Below are 20,678 nucleotides of genomic sequence, written 5' to 3'. Positions count from 1 at the left end.
TGGTGCCCTCCCCTGCATCTGGCATTCTGACATAACCCATTTCTAAAATCAGGAGGTTGTGCATACACATCATGGCTTGTACCCCATAATGGATTTTTCCTCCAGAAACTTGTCCAATCCCTTTTTAAAGGCGTCTAGGCTGGACGCCAGCACCACATCCTGTGGCAAGGAGTTCCACAGACCGACCACACGCTGAGTAAAGAAATATTTTCTTCTGTCTGTCCTAACCCGCCCAACACTCAATTTTAGTGGATGTCCCCTGGTTCTGCTATTATGTGAGAGTGTAAAGAGCATCTCCCTATCCACTCTGTCCATTCCCTGCATAATTTTGTATGTCTCAATCATGTCCCCCCTCAAGCGTCTCTTTTCTAGGCTGAAGAGGCCCAAACGCCGTAGCCTTTCCTCATAAGGAAGGTGCCCCAGCCCCGTAATCATCTTAGTCGCTCTCTTTTGCACCTTTTCCATTTCCACTATGTCTTTTTTGAGATGCGGCGACCAGAACTGGACACAATACTCCAGGTGTGGCCTTACCATCGATTTGTACAACGGCATTATAATACTAGCCGTTTTGTTCTTAATACCCTTCCTAATGATCCCAAGCATAGAATTGGCCTTCTTCACTGCCGCCACACATTGGGTCAACACTTTCATCGACCTGTCCACCACCACCCCAAGATCTCTCTCCTGATCTGTCACAGACAGCTCAGAACCCATCAGCCTATATCTAAAGTTTTGATTTTTTGCTCCAATGTGCATGACTTTACACTTACTGACATTGAAGCGCATCTGCCATTTTGCTGCCCATTCTGCCAGTCTGGAGAGATCCTTCTGGAGCTCCTCACAATCACTTCTGGTCTTCACCACTCGGAAAAGTTTGGTGTCGTCTGCAAACTTAGCCACCTCACTGCTCAACCCTGTCTCCAGGTCATTTATGAAGAGGTTTCTCAATCATGTCCCCCTTCAGGTGCCTCTTTTCTAGACTGAAGAGGCCCAAATGTTGTAGCCTTTCTTCATAGGGAAGGTGCCCCAGCCCAGTAATCATTTTGGTTGCTCTCTTTTGCATCTTTTCCATCTTCACTATATCCTTTTTGAGATGTGGCAATCAGAACTGGATGCAATACTCCAGGTGTGGCCGTACCATCAATTTGTACAATGGCATTACAATATTAGCTGTCATATTCTCATTGCCTTTCCTAACGATCCCAAGCATGGAATTAGCCCTCTTCACTGCCTCCACGCATTGGGTCGACACTTTAAGAACATAAGAACAGGCCCACTGGATCAGGCCATAGGCCCATCTAGTCCAGCTTCCTGTATCTCACAGCGGCCCACCAAATGCCCCAGGGAGCACACCAGATAACAAGAGACCTGCATCCTGGTGCCCTCCCTTGCATCTGGCATTCTGACATAGCCCATTTCTAAAATCAGGAGGTTGAACATACACATCATGGCTTGTAACCCATAATGGATTTTTCCTCCAGAAACTTGTCCAATCCCCTTTTAAAGGCATCCAGGCCAGATGCCGTCACCACATCCTGTGGCAAGGAGTTCCACAGACCAACCACACGCTGAGTAAAGAAATATTTTATTTTGTCTGTTCTAACTCTCCCAACACTCAATTTTAGTGGATGTCCCCTGGTTCTGGTGTTATGTGAGAGTGTAAAGAGCATCTCTCTATCTACTCTGTCCATCCCCTGCATAATTTTGTATGTCTCAATCATGTCCCCCCTCAGGCGTCTCTTTTCTAGCCTGAAGAGGCCCAAACGTCGTAGCCTTTCCTCATAAGGAAGGTGCCCCAGCCCAGTAATCATCTTAGTCACTGTCTTTTGCACCTTTTCCATTTCCACTATCTTTTTATGAGATGCAGTGACCAGAACTGGACACAATACTCCAGGTGTGGCCTTACCATAGATTTGTACAACGGCATTATAATATTAGCCGTTTTGTTCTCAATACCTTTTCTAATGATCCCAAGCATAGAATTGGCCTTCTTTACTGTCGCCGCACACTGGGTTGACACTGTCACTGCACACTGGGTTGTCCACCACCACCCCAAGATCTCTCTCCTGATCTGTCACAGACAGCTCAGAACCCATCAGTCTATATCTAAAGTTTTGATTTTTTGTCCCAATGTGCATGACCTTACACTTACTGACATTGAAACGCATCTGCCATTTTGCTGCCCATTCTCCCAGTTTGGCGATTCTTCTGGAGCGCTTCACAGTCTCTTCTGGTCTTCATCACTTGGAAAAGTTTGGGGTCATCTGCAAACTTGACCATCTCGCTGCTTAACCCTGTCTCCAGGTCATTTATGAAGAGGTAGAAAAGCATCGGTCCCAGGACAGATCCTTGGGGTACTCCACTTTCCACCCTCTCCATTGTGAAAACTGGCCATTGACACCCACTCTCTGCTTCCTGGACCTCAACCAGTTCCCAATTCATGAGAGGACCTGCCCTCTAATTCCCTGACTGTGGAGTTTTCTCAGCAGCCTTTGGTGAGGGATAATGTCAAACGCCTTCTGAAAGTCCAGATATATAATGTCCCTGGGTTCTCCCGCATCCACATGCCTGTTGACCTTACAAAGAATTCTAAAAGGTTCGTGAGGCCAGACTAAACCCTTACAGAAGCCATGCTGATAATCCCTCAGCAAGGCTTGTTCATCTATGTGTTTTGAGATCCTATCTTTAATGAGGCATTCCACCATCTTACCTGGAACACACTTTGGGCTGCCTGGTCTTTAATTAACCTTGTCCCCTCTCCTTTCCTTTTAAAGATCGGTGCAATGTTTGCTATCCTCCAATCTTCTGGCACCATGGCTGTTTTAAGGGACAAGTTGCATATTTTAGTCAAGAGGTCTGCAACTTTGTTCTTCAGTTCCTTAATAACTCTTGGGTGGATGCCATCAGGGCCCGGTGACTTATTGATCTTTAATTTATCAATGAGGTCTGAAACATCTTCTCTTTTAACCTCTATCTGACTTAACTCCTCGGTCAGGAGGGGCCGTTCGGGCAGCGGTATCTGCCCGAGGTCTTCTGCCATGAAGACAGATGCAAAGAACTCATTTAATTTCTCCACCATCTCTAAGTCTCCTTTTATCTCCCCTTTCCCTCCCTCACCATTCAGAGGGCCAACCGCTTCTCTGGTGGGTTTCCTGCTTCTAACATATTTGAAGAAGCTTTTATTATTCCCCTTAATGTTGCTGGCCATGCGTTCCTCATAGTCTCGCTTGGCCTCCCGTATCACCTTCTTACATTTCTTTTGCCACTGTTTATCCACATGATGATTTGAAACAAACAGCCAAATCCTCAGCTGTAGGCTTCTGTAATACAGAAGAGATGTGGGATGCACAGACTGAAGATTTTGGATTATGCTTTCCAACATGTTTGAACTGTTCTAACAAATGGCCGGCAAGCATACTTTTTGTGAAAATGTATAAATTACAAAATGGGAAACCAGATTTTTTTTTTTTTTTTGGGGGGGGGGGGAAGATAGGTGATGTTCATACCATGATTTAAATCACTGTTCTGATTTAGACTGAAATCAATCCACCCTTAGAAGAACCTCCCTAAAAGAGATGGGTTTGGAAGGTGAACCGTTTGTTCACTTTATTTCCGTGGATGGACTTTTCTGTGCAGATTTTCCACAATAAGTTTGCCTGGGAGTCATGCTTGCAGCCATTCCAATGAAAAGATTCAAGAACGACATGCAAATGAACCCAAAATCTAATGTTGTGTGTCTACATGCGATTTATGAATGTCACTGGAAGTTGACTAACTGCTATACCAGCTGTGAACATGCTAGAGATGGACAGGTTTATATGCCATATCAATGTTCAGAGAGCAAAACATGATGCACAGAAGCAAGCTACCCACGTTAAAACTTTGACAGCATGTCAATCCCTCCATCTGGTTCAAAAGTCATATCCCTTTTAGCATTCATACACTTGATCCACTGCCTATTAAACAACAGGGTCATGATCCAACCAAAGTATCCTTTCAAATTCAACAGTGAGCCATGACTCATAACACAGGAATCATTAACTATGAAAAGATAGCTGTGTGCACGAATGCCTCTTTCTAATAACCAGAATCACCAAGTGAGATTGCTGGCTCTGAAACCCAAGAAACCCTGATAACCAGAATCATCAAGTGGTGATTCAGATTATATCAAGGGAAGACCGAGAAAAAACAAGAGTGCATAAGCAAAAGTAGCTAAAATGACTCACTCACTGACAGCACACAGAAAGCACAATGATACAGTTCATGTACACAATGCATCAGGTGTGTTTAAGTACAGAGTACAAAGGTTATGCCAAAAGCACTTGGTGCACACAACACAACTGAAGATGACAGAACTGAGGATGAAATATTCTCTGGGTTTACAAAAGCTGCTCGGCTTGACAGTCTACTGTAAACGAGTTTCTCTTTTAGAAAGAAAGCAATTTTGCCCAAAGTGGAGATGTATACCCTGCGCATGCTGCCTGATGCCACTTAACTGTGCAAGAAGCTGGATGCCTATAAACAAAAACAGGAAATGACATTGTAAGAAACAAAGGAGAGTTAAGAGATCAAAGGAGAGAGAGAATAAAGGAGAACTAAGAGCTAAGAGAAATGGCCTCAAGTTGAAGGACAAACAAAACTAGCATTTGGATCCCATGACTACTTGTCTGCCTCACAAAAAAAAAGGAAGTGGCAGTCTTGTTGCAATGTCAGCAGAAGACTGGTAGCGCAAGACCGTCTCTGCATGGTTTCTTGAAAATTGCAAGAAACTGCAACTGCAAAATTTCAAGAAGGCACAAGCCAAATATAGCAACAAGCTGACACAGTTTATTAAACAAGCTGCAGCAAAAAGAAAGATGTGTCACCAAAATGCTCAGCTCACAATACCAAGATACCCACAATGCCTGGCTTCAAAGCCCAGCTTCTCGGGCTTAAGCCTCTCTCTGACCCTTGTTCAGGAATGCTACCAGTCAGCATCTACCATCCTTCTCAGAAACAAGCTGGCTAAACAAGATAAGCCTTAGTATGGGCCTCCAAGGACGGACAGATGGCAATAAACAAATAGACCAAGGATGTGAGACCCTGAAAGGACTAGAGTAAAGTGGTGTAATTGATTACCAAACTGTCAATTATGGACATCCCATACGTAAATAAACTGTTGATGAACATTGTACTGTGCTTCCTAACAGAGCGTTCCAAACTGATAAGAATGCTGATCTTGCTCTCTGCCCAATTACTAGGTAATTTTCCAAGGATGTTTACCCCTCTTTCTCTGGGCTCTTTTGTGCCCCTCCTCTATTCAGAATGCTCTAAAAACCTACATCATTGTAACCCTTCAGGGTCCATCACCTCTTTGTGGTGGTCCCGTTTTGCAAAACATAGTAAAAGCTTTTTCTGAAATCCTCTGAATTCTCCTGTCTGTGGCTTGCCTCTCCATCAGCCAACGAATACTGCGCCCATTCGGGAACAGATGGGTGCCTACATCTAGTTGTAGACTGAAAACCTTCATGATTATTCATCCAGCTTTGGAGCCACTTCACACATTGCACTTTTTAAGCATGCAACAGTTTTGAAAAAGCTTAACCATAAAACTCCACATTTGAAAATCACAGCCCATCAGTGGCATAGCTAATGATCATGTAGCCCAGTGCCAAGCTCAAAATGTTGCCCTGGAAGTGATGTCACAACCAGAAGTGAAATCACGCCCAGGCTTTCTAAAAAGTGAAAATTGGGAGGAACCCACCTCCTCCCCCCAGAGCTCACCACCCACTTGCTCTGCTGCCTTCCCCCAGTCAGTGGCATAGCTAAGGCATCTATCTGCTACCCGGGGACAAAGAAGATTTTGTAGCCCCCCCCCCCCCGCATGATAAAATCAAATTTAATTAAGGAAATAAATAAAAAATTATTGGTTCCATGCTGTATCATAATATCTCATTGGCACTCAGAACAGTCTCATAGGTCAGTTTGGAGTTAAGCAAATTCACTTTTTGTTCCACAAGACAGTTGTTTTCATTTTCTGGTTCATTGGTCATAACTTTTGATAGAATACAGACATTCCAGTGCAGTTTGTTTCATTGCATTCTGCATTAAATTACCTTTCCAATGATATATAACATGATGGTATTATTCATGCATACCAAGATTTTCATAATTTTGGCCACTAGTGTCAAGTTCAGCTTGTTGCCCCCACAAATCTTGATGCCCGGTGCAACTGCTACCCCCTCCACCCCCTTAGCTATGCCACTGCAGCCCATCTCATTCCTGCTTCTGAAGACTGCAGAAGAGCAACACTTTGGCAATGTTCACTGGATGCCCATTATGTCTCCCCATTCTCAACCTGGCACCCCATTTTCAATTACACAGGCCAATACACATTTTGCTTCCTTAAGCATTACACCAATTCCTGGGTATATTTGGGGTGCTGATTCCAAAAATGGCACCCGTTTTGCCCTATCACGTCTAGTTTTAGAAACATGAATGGTTTCATGTTTCTTGAATGGTTCAAGCAGCTTCCTCATAAGGAAGCCTACACCATGGCTTCCTCATGAAGAAGCTGCTTGAACCATGCACTAAAAAGGCTATACTATATCTCCAAACTTAGATGTGATATGGCAAAATGGATGCCATTTTTGGAATCAGCACCCCAAATTCATATCAAACCACCATAAAGTTTGGGAAAAACCTTTCTGACCCTCGGTTTTGTAGGCCTGTGTTATTGATATCAATCACTGATGTTATTATTAATACAGGATTGATAATAATATTTTAAGAATATTTATATACCACTTTTCAGTAGAAATAGTTCACAGAGCAGTTTACATAGTAAAATAAAGCAATAAATAGTTCCCTGTCTCCAAAGGGCTCACATTCTTCAAAAAAAATATAGAAGAGACACCAGCAACAGTCACTGGAAAAGACACCATGCTGGAGTGAAGAAAGACAGTTGCTCTCCCCTGCTAAATATAAGAGCAGCACCACTTTGAAAGGTGTCTCTTTGCTCAGTTAGCAAGAATTATTACAAGGGCTAATACACCCTACATTTTATGGGAGCAGCCTGGATCCTGCGTGGATTTCAGTGGAATATCCAGGGATTGCCTGACCATAAAAAGGCACAAGGTTATCTTCTGTCTGAGTCACTCTTCCCCCCCCCCCCCCGTCCACCCTCCATGGTTCCTTGGAGGTGATGCAAATTGGAAATATTCCTGTGGTGAGGAAATAGAGTTGGAGGCAGGAACTTCTGTTCACAGAAAACAGCCCTAGCTCAGTTACCCAAATATTTTACGTCGATAGTGCGCTTCAAGGATATCCACAAGCTGCCTGAAATGGGCACACATAAAGAGCAGGGATCTTGCCAGGACACCATCAGAAATGACAGAGGTCACCTCTCTTCACTTTCGCAAGTACCTGACAGTGTAGCTGTTTTCCCTTGAGTTAAGTGCTGAGCAGCTGCTGCCAGTCAACACAAAACAGCCGGCCAGCGTGCAACTGCCAGCTGTAGGGCCCTGCTCCAAGGTAGCAGACAGCTCAGGTATCCACGGGTCTTTTTAGCTTGGCACATTCGCTTACAGTTGCCTGAACACAAAGCTCAGTTTCAGGATTAATCTCTGTCTTCAGAAAACCACTAGAAGACATTATGTTAGATCAATTTGGGCGCAATCCTAACCAACTTTCCAGCAGCAGCATAGCTGTGCCAGAATGTGCCATGGGCTGCATTCTGTATTTGGGGGGCAGTCATGGAGACCTCCTCAAGGTAGGGCAATGTTTGTTCCCTTACCTTGGAGTTGCATTGTCCTTATGTCAGTGCTGGAAAGTTGGTTAGGACTGTGCCCTTAATCTCCAAGATTAATAGGCTACTCCTATTTCAGTCTACACCAAATACAGGAAGTAACAAACAATTATAACATTCCAACAGAGTTGATTGGCAAATTAGCTTCAACCAATAAAAAATGTGACTTTAAAAGGTTGCAAGAACATTTTACATTTATTGAATGGCCGAGCTAGTCCTTAGGTCAGAAGGAAGTCTCCAAATGACCAGCAACATCAGCTGCCAGCTACACACCAACCTTTGTACTAGAAGAACCTTTAGTCCTGGATACACAGAAGTTATAGGCAGCTATGTTGCTCCATTGTGAAAACAAGGTCCTTACTCCTGGATAATTCAAAGTCAGTTTACACAGCTAGGATTTTTAGAAGGTTATACATACAGTGGGGTACAAGTCTGATCCTTGGACTTGTGCACTCAACACAATCACACATTTGTTTATGCAAACTGAACCCTGCATATATGAATCTCAAACTGGGAAATAAGTTAAGTTAATGATTTAAAATCCATCTGCTTTTTCCAATGATTTGAATCACTTTTTAATAAACATTTTCTTGAGTTTTAAAAACCCTTGATAAAACCACCTTGTTTGCATGACAGCCAGAAAAGGGCCAGGCAAATCTGACATAACCCATGATTTCCAAAGGTGGTCTTCTTACAAGTGAGTAGACCAGTTAGAAGGAAAGGAAAGTTAAAAAGGTCAAATCTCTCCATAGTGCATGGAGGCCATTTAAAACAACAACAATAGAAGCCCAGCTAGAGTGTATTCCATGAAGGAGGAAAGGCTTGATTAAGTCCAGAAGGGTGCCTATATGGCTACCTGGAAGAGTTAGAACAGAGTGTTACGTGCTTTACATGCATGTAATTAATCTGTGGAATTCCTTACCATATGATGTGGCAATGGCACCTGGCCTAGATGCCTTTAAAGGAGGATTGGACAGATTTATGGAGGAAAAATCCATCACAGGTTACAAGTCATGATGGGTATATACAACCTTCTGGTTCTCAAAGTAGGCTACTCCAGAATGCCAGGTGCAAAGGATTGGCAACAGGATGCAAGTCTCTTGTTGTCTTGTGTGCTCCCTGAGGCATCTGGTGAGCCAGTGTAAGATACAGGAAGCTGGCCCTAGATGGGCCCTTGGCCTGATCCAGCAAGGCTCTTCTTATGTACTAATCAGCATCAATGGCAATAGCCTGAACTATAATAATGAAACGTTTATCAGTGCTTGTGTTCTTACCTGGCTTGTTCATTCCTGCAAAATGGCATGCAGATAAGAACATCAGGTCTGGAATAGTCAGCTGATTCAGGAACTAGAGGATCAAACACAGGCAGGCATGTAGATAGGTGCAGTAGGGCACATTAACAATTTGCACATCCTCCTCTGCTAAGTATGCAATCTTTAAAGAGGGCTGAGACCTGTGTGTGCGGGTCCTGTATTGTGAGCTCTTGGGAAGGGGATAGAGAACCATTTTTTATTTCATTAATTCTGCTGTGCAACCATTTCGCAAACTTTTCTTTGTTGCAAAGCAATATATTAATAATAATTACTCCAATTAATTGCTCACTGTAAAAACAAAAAGAACAGACCGATCCAGGGAACAGGCCCTGCTTGTATACACTTGTGAAATGCACTCATTGAACTCAATGGGAGTTGCTTCTAATGAAGCATGCAGAGGAAAGGGTTGTTCAAATCACACATTCAACTATGATTCTTCAGTCTGGGCAATATTTTGTTATGAAGTGTCCAACAAGGCATACTGTCCTTTACTGGATTAGGCATTTGATAGCATTATGGAAATTTAATAAAGTATCTGCCTGACTTAAGGACTTCCTGGGGCTTCTTCCACTGATGAGACAAAGAGGCCTATTGACAGAGAAGGGTGTTTTTGTTTTTTTAAATTCCACTGAAACACTGTAGGCATTATCTTGGAACTGAAAGCCCTTTGACTCTTTGGGGGAGTGTGAATGAAACTGAAAAACGAACACCCAGAGGAGGCTGAATAGGAACTGCAAAGATTCCACTATTTAAAGAATTCTTCTCTTGGCAAGCACAGTTCACATGACTACACAAACAGGAAGAAGGGTAAAAGCTCCAACAAACCCCTGATGTTTTGGGAAGATAGGAGTTAAGATTAGCTATGACTGCTTCAAAGTCTTCTTGAACAAGAATGACATTCTGCTTTGCCCAAAGTAGGTATGACGTGATCACATTTTTCCTTTTGCATTCAGATAATGAATAAATGTCCTAGGTGCCTAGAACACAGAAAACTGTAATACCTCGCTGGGAATCCTGCAGCGATCAAAATAATTGTGAGGTTAGAATGCCCTCTGTAGGAATGAGGGAACACCACTTGCAGAGATGGTGAATTTCTTGGGATAAAGCAGCTGCTTTAAACTGTGAAAGAGAAAGGGGCCTAAGAAAAGGAAATTGTTTCACATTAACACACATAATATAATTTGCATAGTACACTGTATCCTGAGTAAGCCATTGAACCTTTTGTTCAACAGAAGCATGCACACACAGCCAGTCAGTCTAAAGATGTTAGATTTTTTGTCATGGTTGTAAACTCCTGAACCCAAGAAAGAACCCGCAGTATGAAAGCTTTTAAAAGTTCCAAGCAACAGGTTTCTACACAAACACTTCTAAACAAGTCCCATAAAACGTTGACACCTTTGCATCTCAGATCACGGAACTTAGGGTCCAATCCTATTCAACTTTCTAGCGCCAATGCACCTGCAATGCATCCCCAAGGTAAGGGAATAAACATCCTCCCATGAAGGATGCAGCACACACCCCATTGGTACAGCTGCATCAATACTGGAAAGTTGGATAGGATTGGGCCCTTAGTCTGGCACATACCTATACAAGATAAATTGATTTTCAGTAAGGCATAAAATCAATTAGATCACTTTCCTATCCAAGAAATGCAAGTTTTAGAAGAGAAGTTTTAGAAGTCTCTCATTTAGCTGCGCAAAACTTTCCAGGATTACACTAAACATCAGTTGTAAAATGCACTGATGAAGACATCTGTATTATTCAAGACACATTCTCCACGTCAAATTACAATTATCTAAATATCAAATTTAGAGCGAATAGAGAGACACTCTTTTCCCTTTCACACAACACCAGAACCAGGGAATATCCACTAAAGTTGAGTGTTGGGAGAGTTAGGACAGACAAAAGAAAATATTTCTTTACCCAGCGTGTAATTAGTCTGTGGAACTCTTTGCACAGTAGTGCAAGGCATCCTGTGACGTAGTGCAGTAGTGCAAGGAAGTAGTGACAGCATCTTGCCTAGATGCCTTTAAGAGGGGATTGGACAAATTTCTGGAAGAAAAGTTTATCATGGGTTACAAGTCATGGTAGGTATGTGGAAGGTAGAGGTAGGTTGCCTCTGATTACCAGATGCAGGGGACGGCACCAGGATGCAGGTTGTGTCTGTTGTCTTGTGTGTTCCCTGAAGCACTGTGAGATACAGGAAGCTGGACTAGATGGGCTTTTGGCCTGATCCAGCAGGGCTCTTCTTATGCTCTTATGTTCTTAAATCTAGCATCAGAAAACAAAAGAGGAACTCAGATGTACTTCTCTAATTAGAGGGAAAGGTTAGGGAGTTTGGGAAAGGAATGAAAACAAAGAGAATTTCAGTGCAAGCTGTACTATCTGACCACCAAGTTAATCAGGCTGTGCTCATTGATTTCAATGCACTGAAGCACATTTAACTTTGTTTGGAGCATGGCCCCTCTGTTTATGTAGGTGAAAACACTTTACTATGGTCCTTTATAGTGTACAATTACACTGATACAGTCCTAGGAGACTGAAATGAAAGGTAACTGCAGGCTTCCGTGTCAACTTCAAAACCCTTGATGTCTTATCTTGGTCAAAACCTTGACCAGAATTATTTCTGAAACAATCACACGGAGCCCCAAGAATTCACTCAAGGACATATTCAGGCAGTTAGCAATCAGGCATACAAATTGCATTGCAGAGAAAAGGACAGCTGTATTTTAAAAGTTCAGAAATGGCCATTAAATGTTATAGTTCGAAAAAGGCAACATAATTAAAGCAACAAATGCTAGGGCAAGAACACAGGGACTAGTTTGCATAGCCCATAAAATACACTAGATTTTTTTTTCTGAAAGTATTTGGCAAATATACTATCTCCTTTCTGATGAGAACACTGCAACAATTTTAAGGTGTGCTTATTGTAGTTTCCAGCCCCACACTGCAAAATAGATCATGCTGACCTATCTTAGCACGATAAAACAATGAACGAATATTCTATATTTTAAAGGACAGAAATACACCAGCTGCATGCAGAATGCAAATAACTAAGTAAGTCTTTCTTCTTTGCTTTTGTTGATTTACCAATAAATCTGATGAGCTTAGTAGAGTGGGACTTTGCAAGATTCCTGAGAAGTTCACTTTCCACCCAAATTCCTCATTCACTCTCACTCATAGTGCTGTGCAGTTTGATGAATCCACATAAAATTGCTTTCCAATTCAAAAGGGAGGGGAGGAAACAGATGCATATTGGCTAGCCCCACATCTACATGCCACCGGTCACATCACTCAGGTGGCCAGGCATTTAGCACTTGTCTATGTGCTGAACATGAGGACACTTTCTCTCCATGATTCTGGAACATTAGTTCCCATTCTTGTGAGCTGCTTTGTCACACTATACCTGAATTCTACTTTAGACAATGGCACAAAGTTGGATCTACACACACCAAGTCACATGGCAAAATTGTAGAAACTTGCTCACCCACAAATCAAGACCAAAACGATGCCCAGCTCTTCAGGCCTGCATGGCAACTGTACATTTTCCCCTGCATAGCTAACTTCCATTCCCAAGGATTCAAGCAGGAAACTGGTGCAAGATGAAAGGATAAACTCCCTCACTCCCAGCGCAACATTCCAAACCCAATTCAGAGCCCATGGCTGTAGTGCAGTGGGCTTTTAGCCCACTTTTAGCACTGGGAACCACTTTTTAGAATGAGAATCTGTCAGGACCCACCGGAAGTGATGTCATGACTAGAAGTGACATCATCAAGCATGAAAATTTTTAACAATCCTAGGCTGTAATCCTACCTATGCTTACTCAGGAGTATGTGCCATTGACTATCATTGGTAAAAGCATTTACATAGTAGCCTGTACAAAGTACAGATCTGTAACATTTCCCCAAAATGCAGTCACATACTATGGCAGCATCAAGTCTAATATATTAAAAATAAAATATTGAAATGAATGGGGACCCAGCTGAAATTGGCTCACAACCCATGTAGTGGGTCCTGACCCACAGTTTGAGAAACACTGCTGTAGTGCAATGAGCAAATGCTGAAGATCTGGTCATTGGTACCCAGCCATCTCATTCAGTCTGATCCCAAGACTCAAGCAAGCATGAGGGACAGAACTAGGATCTCTCACTTTTTCTCCACTGATCTGTTTTTAGTACTCTGTTGTATGGCAGTCAGATAAGGATGGCAGTATCCCCTTTATGTTATCAAAAGATAACTCAGCTGCTTCAGTTCTCATAATTTACGTTGCAACCTTTGCAAGTTTTTCTTGTTTGGTGGCTTTTTTTGTTTTGGCCAGACAGAAGCATCAGTGCAGATGGGCTTGCCTGGGTCAACTCAGCACTCAGCATCCCAACACACTTCTCAGAGTTAGCTGCATTGGCCAGGGCGGGGCGGGACGACTTCAGCAGCATTATTACCCATTATCGCAGCCATTTCCAACCACTGTGCCGTGGCACACTGGTGTGCCATGAATAGTCCCCAGGTGTGCCACGGGAATTTGGGAGAGGGTCATTTATTAATAGGGTCATTGGGGGAGGTGAAACCCCCATTGACCCCCCTTGTCAATGGTCAAAAAACTGATGGTGTGTCTTGCCAATGTGCCATGAAAAAGGTTGAAAATCACTGCATTATCATAATGATTCAAAGAATCAGTTCAAGCATGATGGTATCTGGTCAGGTGCCCATCTGACCAGGTTGCCACAACATGTTTGTGTGGCAAGGTGTGTATGTGGGAAAAGATGCACAGTGGGTGGATCTTTTGTGTTGAGGAAAGTTTTGAGGGACATCATTGGAAACTGGTCTCTGGTTCAACCGATTTGTTACATGACATTTCCTATCATTACTTTACATCAGGCGGCAACTGCCACACTGGGAGATGCTGCCGTTAATGTGCGGATTAATGAATGCAAACCATCTGCACACACTTCTGCTACCCTGCCGAGGGCCGCACACCACTTTGGTCTCTGTGGGACTTCCAGCTCTTCAACAGGTGAAGCGCAACAGGCGATGCGCCCCCAAGAGTGCCCCGCTTCACCGGTTGAACTTCTGCCTGCTGCAGGACTGCCGCCGCTGGTGCTGGGCTGCCCAAGAGCACCGAGGACGCTTCTCCAGCTGCGGGCGAGCCCAGGAGGGCTGCAATGGGGGAGAAGCGGGACTTCCCGCCTGCTTGGCTCGCCCGGGGAGTTGCAGCCTGCCGCCTCCTTCCCTCCACCGGGGAGGAGAGGAGGAGGGACCCGGCTGGTCGCGTCCAACGCGGCAGGACACGCAGAGGAGGAGCCCGGGGGGGGGGGTCCGCAGCCAGCCCTGCTTTCCCCAGCCCCGAGAAGCCCGCCCGGGGCGCTCACCTGGGCTGGGCTCCGTCCCGCCCGAGCTGGGGGGGCCGCGCTGGGGCTGCCTCCCGCCGGACCGCTCCACATCCTCGGCGGCGGCCGCTACCGCCGCTTCGCTGGGGCCGCCCCAGCCCCAGCCCCAGCCCCTTCCACGCCCCCGGGCTGCGACTCGCATCCGCTGGAGCAGGCGGGAGGGACCCACCGCCGCAGCCCGCCTCTGCCTGGCCTGGAAGCGGCCGGAGGGAGGCCTCGCCGCAGCTCTTTCCCCCCCAGGTTTGCACCGCGGTCTGTAAATGCAGGGCAGGCAGGCGGGCGTTCAACAGGAGCAGCTTCCCCTGTCTCTGCTGCAGACAACCCCACCGGTTGGGCTGTAGCCTGTCATGCATCTGCTCTTCCCGCACATCCCAAGTGTCTCAGCCCTATTCTTTATGTGCCTCAACCTGATCTCAGCCTTGACACTTGTGATGTATTCTCAATTGTGCCTCTGAACATATGCAGACTGTATTTATTTTTTATTACCCCCCTTCCTTCAAAGAGCATATGTATGTGGCTCTCACACGCGCAGACATTTTATACTCACAACAGCCTTGTGGAGTAGGTGTGAATGAACAATAGTGAAGAGTGCTTTTCCTGTAATACTGTCAGTGGGCATCTGAAGGTTACAGCCACTGCCAAACAGTCTGACAATTTTATGGCATTCAGTAACAATGATGGGACTGAATGATGAAACTGACACATAGTCATTAATGGAAGGGACTGAGTAACACCAAGCATGGGTTGCAACACCATGATAACATCACAGAGTTCATTCTGCACCCTCTCCCCACCACAAAGGGCCTGCCAGGAACAATCCAGAACACACGCACAGACATTCCCCAATCAAAGGTATAGTCCAGTAGGTATGAAGAGCCCTGCAGGATCAGGTCAAGAGCCCACCAAATTCAGCTTCCTGTATCTCACAGTGGCCCACCAGATGCCTCAGGGACCACTCAAGAAAACAGGATACCTGTATCTTGTTGCCATTCCCTTGCTTATGGCCTTCAGAGATTGGCTGCCTCTAAAACCTGTTGGTTGCATGCAGAAGGCAGCAAGTGGTCATCAAAAGCAAAAATTCCCTGACCATTCAACCACAACCACCAGCAGGAAGATCACTTTCAGCTTCTTGCTAAGCAAGTGCTCCCCACGGACCACCAGAGAGGGTGGAGAATGGACTGCCCGCAGCTGGCATCAAAAGCAACAACGCATAAAGAACACAGTCTTGTCTATAAATAATAAATCTCTAATATTACAAATTTAACTATTTTTTTGTGCACAGGGGGTGAGGGCTACATGTGGTCCATGACGATTCCAATTTTTGCCTCAGTGGTCCGTGGGCTCCTAAAGGTTGGAAACCATTGCTGTAAGCTGTGTAGCCATGCAGCTCCAAGCCAAGCTCTGCACAAAACAAGGAATTGGCTTCAGCTGTGATTTCTTGTTGGGAGGGGGCTGAAAAAGATTTTTTCCAGCATCTTTGAGAATCATCCATGATTTTTGGATCCTGATTGGTGGGTATAAAATGTTGCCCTGGGGATGTGCCATTTGCCTCCTATTTTACCAAACTGAGAGTGGAAGCAGGCCACGCTGAGGAATGGGGACTATGCGCCTGAGGTGAGGACAGCTAAGTATAGCTAGGAGATAAGTGTTGTTTTTGGTTTGCTTGTTGGGTTCTCAAACTGTATTTGGTTTTTACTAACTTTATAAAACCCACCTCGTTGCAGCGTGCTTGCTGGGTGGAGGGAAATCTTGGTCCAGTCTAAATCTTGTTCCTGACCATGGAAGTCACATTACTGCAATTTTGCCAGAACTAGAGGAGAAGGGGACTTGGCAGTTTGCAAGTCTTTCTCCTTTCCCAGGGACTCGGATGACTGTAACCCAGCTAAGGAACCGGCAGGAGGGGTGGTGGAAGCTCTACCTTATTGGTTGTTAGCCCAGGAGCATGGTCGGTATTGACCTGTTTCAGGCCAGTGTATGGAGGAAGGGTGCTGCCTGACTGTGACCTGTGACTGTGACCCCCACCCCTCCAGAGACCAGCTCCCTAGCCACACAGTCACAGAAACAGAAGAACACGATGGGCCTTGTGTTGTTTCCCAGGCACACACCCCATCCTTCCTCCTTTGCCTCCCCTCATTAGAGAAGTGCAAGATTATGATTCAAGATGTTCTAGGCAGAGCCCCTGAGAGGGGTTTTATCAGAAGTTCAAAGTTTCTTTTGGGCGCCTTCCTTTTCCATTGGATCACAATTTCTGCAGATTACAGTATATACAAAACGATAGGCTTGCACAAAAAGTGAATGGTAGTCGTTACACAATATATGCAAACGTTTCTGAGATCCCAAGAAATTTCAGGCTCTCCTCCTTTGGCTCCTGGGCCCCATTTTTGACCCAGGGCCCAGGTATAATGTGCTCCTGCCCCCCTCTCATGGGTCCTTGTTAGAGCAGAAAATGTAAGAACCCAGAAAATCTTGGGGGGCCTCTTTTGGTTCCTGGACCACTTTTTGGGCCTGGGCCGGATACAGTTTACCCACTGCATCCCTTCTCATTGGCCCTGATTCTTGGTGCAGTTCCTCCCTAAAGTCCTATCTCAGCAACTGAAAGTAACCAAGCCTACAGAGAAAAACAGAAGTTGTTTGGCAGTTTCTTCTTCTGTTTTGAATGCATATATATGGCAATCTGGTGAGGCTACTGCAGTCAGCTCACAGTGACTGAGAAGAGCAAGGGGCAGCCCAATCAATGAGGCCAACTGAAGCAGTTGCCTCGGGCAGCAGATTGTGTCTGCTTACTGGCCTTCACTACTCCTCTTTCTACTTCCTGGACTGAAGTCAAGTCACCCTGCAAAGTACCCAGTAGTGCACAAGAAGGTTAGGGGCATATACTATGTGCCTTGCTGTCAGGGCTGGCCCAAGACATCTTGACACAGATGGGCACCCAGACACAGAATTGACTATAGGGCACCCAGACACAAACACTGAAGGGCAGGCCCATCCCTTGGAGAGAGCAACTGGGGCAGCTGCTTTAGGCCCTGTGCTTGGAGTGCATTTTTCTCTGAGTTGCCATTCCTGTTTAAATTTCCCCTTTAAAGAGCTCAAAGAGAGTTGGGACTAGTCATGCCTAGCAATGTGGAGAGGTGAGCCAGAGACCTTCATTTCACACTCTTTGGGCGCAATCCTAACTAGTAGTTAGGCTGACCCAAGTCTCTTGGACCAGCCTGGGAGGGTCGCAAATGTGCCGTAAAGCACGTTTGTGCCTCCTCAAGGGGAAGCTGGGCTGGCGCTCTGAGAAGTGCAGCCTGCAGAGGCTGACATAAGCCTCCTTGCCGGTTTCCCCACTGGGCTGACGCAAGCGGAAAAGGTAGGGGGGAAGGCAGGGAGGAGGAGGGAGGGAGGCGTTTCTGGGTGGGGGGAGGGCGGGCGATGGACAACCCCAGGGGCAGGTGGGCAGGGAGCAGCATCTTCCAACAGTGTGGAGTGGCGAGGATCCATGTGCGACTCCTCCAGCCCCAGACTTTTATTTTACACACATACAGTACTTTTCAACAGAAATCATTCATAAAGCGGTTTACATAGTACAAGTCCAGCCTATTTATACACGGATTTTTAAATCACGGATTTGACTCAACACGAATGGCCCCTGCAAATGAGAAGGAATGTGCTGATCCCTGGAGAAGGGGAAAAATGCACCCCTTTAAAATCAGTTTAAAAAACTGAACAGTCCTTTAACAATAGCCTCCTTAATGAGAGGGGGGGAGGGCAGCTGGCTGCCAATCCATCAATCCTTCTCTCTCTCCAGTGGACTCCTCCCTTCCCTTTGAGCATGTGAAAGAAAGGTGATCACTTTGCATTGGTGAAGGGAGAGGCTGAGTGAAACCCCTTTGTAAGCACTTGGAGGACTGATTGATGACTCTTATTTATTGATGACTCTTCTTAATGACTCTTATCTTACATCACAAAGGTCAGCAAGGTTGTTTTTAAATAACTGGAGCAAAGAAACCTTGTTTTTTAAATTGATTTGCTACAGTGCATTTTTTGCCATCCAGGTGAGTGTTTGGAACGAAACCCATGCAAATAATGAGGCTCAATCAGTAATAGCTGATTGCATATTATTATTATTATACAGTATTTATGTATTTTGACTTCCATTGTCAGTTTGTTTCTTTGCCTGCTATGAAGGCACAGTACTGTGTTATCAACCTGAAATGGCAGAATATTTTTAAAAATCTACTGGACCTTTTTACATTTTTATAGCCATAGTAAGAGGTCGCATGGCTTAACTCTGTATGGAATTTTGTTAACTCTTGAGCCTGAGTGTGGCTTGCATAAAATTACCAAAGAGGTTCATAGCTGAGGTGAGGCTTGGATCTTCCTAGCTCACAGCCACTATGCTACATCAGCTCTCAGTGATCCAATTGGCTTTCTGATCATATGGTTAATAACTATGTACTACTGTTTTTACTATGTTTTGTTTGTAAAATAAAACCCATTTTATTATTCATTATTTTACTTTTTAAACTGATGTTAATACTGTGTACTGTTTTATGATTCTTTGTTGCTTTTATTGCTGCTTTTTATTGAAGTAATCTTTGTTTTTATATTCATATATTGTTTTAATATTGCTCCTGGCTGGCTATTTTGTGTATAGCTTTATTATTCTTGTTTTACAATGTATATTTTATGTGAGTCATCTTGGGTGCCCATGTGAGTGGGGGAAATGTGGGATAGCAATGTTATAAGTAAATTCAGGACAGAAGTAATATATTTTATATATACAACTATCATTTGATAGAAATCTTACTCTGTTGTATGTGTTTGGGTTATTAATTGAGTTTTTATATATGTAGAAACAATTGTTCTGAAGTGAAAGATACTTTATTTTTTAGATGATGCATACAAGTGTGGAAGCAGGTTTCATCAGATGAACCCTTCCCTCCAGTGGAATTCTTCTTTTGCTTTACACCAGCAATTTTTATAAGTACTTGTATTTAAAAAAAAAAAAAAGTCTGGTGCCTAACATTCAGCCAACTGAATGTACTGAACTGATCAACTGATTAAATGTTGCAGCCCTAATATTTTAAAGTTGAAGTGTTTTAAAATTTGCAGATTTTAAACTACTCTAGGCCTTGCATTAAGACAGATATTGTACAAATACATGTATAATGTAAGTAAATTATGGTTTGTGTACTGTTATTCTGTAGGAAAGACTTATCTGTCATGCACTCAGATAGTTGCAAACAAAATAGTCCTTTGTCCTTGTCTGTGTGATTGGTCTGTGGAACTCCTTGCCACAGGATGTCGTGATGGCATCTGGCCTAGATGCCTTTAAAAGGGGATTGGACAAATTTCTGGAGGAAAAATACATTACGGGTTACAAGACATGATGTGTATGTGCAACCTCCTGATTTTAGAAATGGGCTATTCAGATGCAAGGGAGGGCACCAGGGTGCAGGACTCTTGTTATCTGGTGTGCTCCCTGGGGCATTTGGTGGGCCACTGTGAGATACAGGAAGCTGGACTAGATGGGCCTATGGCCTGATCCAGTAGGGCTGTTCTTATGCCATACTTGAAAAATGCTTTGCGGTTCTTCGATGAGGATAATCAAAGTAAGCTTCAACACATTGAACGCTACAGTGACATCCATAAATAGTCACCCTGTATTCAAACTGATGTGAAAAATGGTAATCTAATGACACTCTATACTTTGATCTTTTCTTTTTACTTTACTCGTTACCATGTACGATGTTTATTTAATGAATGATTCATGGTTGGATATTGCTATAAATATGACACTACAGAAAATAAAAGCATAGTAATTTCACACGACTGAAAGCCATTTTTCCACTGTGGGTGCCGTCTTTCTTGCCATGTACCTCGTAGATGCATCACCATTACACCCTCTGAATGTAGTGAGAGTAGATCACACTTACTTGGAATGGATCTTGAATTCATTTGTGTTTGGCAGAGAACCATGACAGACCTGTACTACTGTCTCTTGCATTTGTTCCATTGGCTTTTGATACCATTGTTAGGGGTGGGCTTTCAATTCCTCCCATCTGTCCCTGTGTGTGTATCTGTCAAGTTTAATGCATCTGACAAGTAGACCCATGATTTAGAAAGTTATGTTCATTCACAACAAAATTGTATTTAACATGATGCCAGACTATTTTTCCTTTCAAATAAGTGCCATTTGATATATTTATC

The 20,678-nt window shown here is 44.1% G+C and overlaps 1 protein-coding gene across 1 annotated transcript in view; it reads right to left on the bottom strand.

The window, feature by feature from the left end:
* Positions 1-14,625, bottom strand: part of DISC1 (DISC1 scaffold protein) — a 186,403-nt gene extending 171,778 nt beyond the window's left edge. Inside the window, exon 1 of the mRNA XM_066623035.1 lies at positions 14,466-14,625. Coding sequence (XP_066479132.1) covers positions 14,466-14,625 — 160 coding nt within the window. The remainder of the gene's footprint in view (positions 1-14,465) is intronic.
* Positions 14,626-20,678: the final 6,053 nt, after the last annotated feature.

Source organism: Tiliqua scincoides, chromosome 1, assembly GCF_035046505.1.
Source record: "Tiliqua scincoides isolate rTilSci1 chromosome 1, rTilSci1.hap2, whole genome shotgun sequence".
NCBI classification, from domain to species: domain Eukaryota; kingdom Metazoa; phylum Chordata; class Lepidosauria; order Squamata; family Scincidae; genus Tiliqua; species Tiliqua scincoides.
This window is presented reverse-complemented; position numbering and strand designations above follow the sequence as displayed.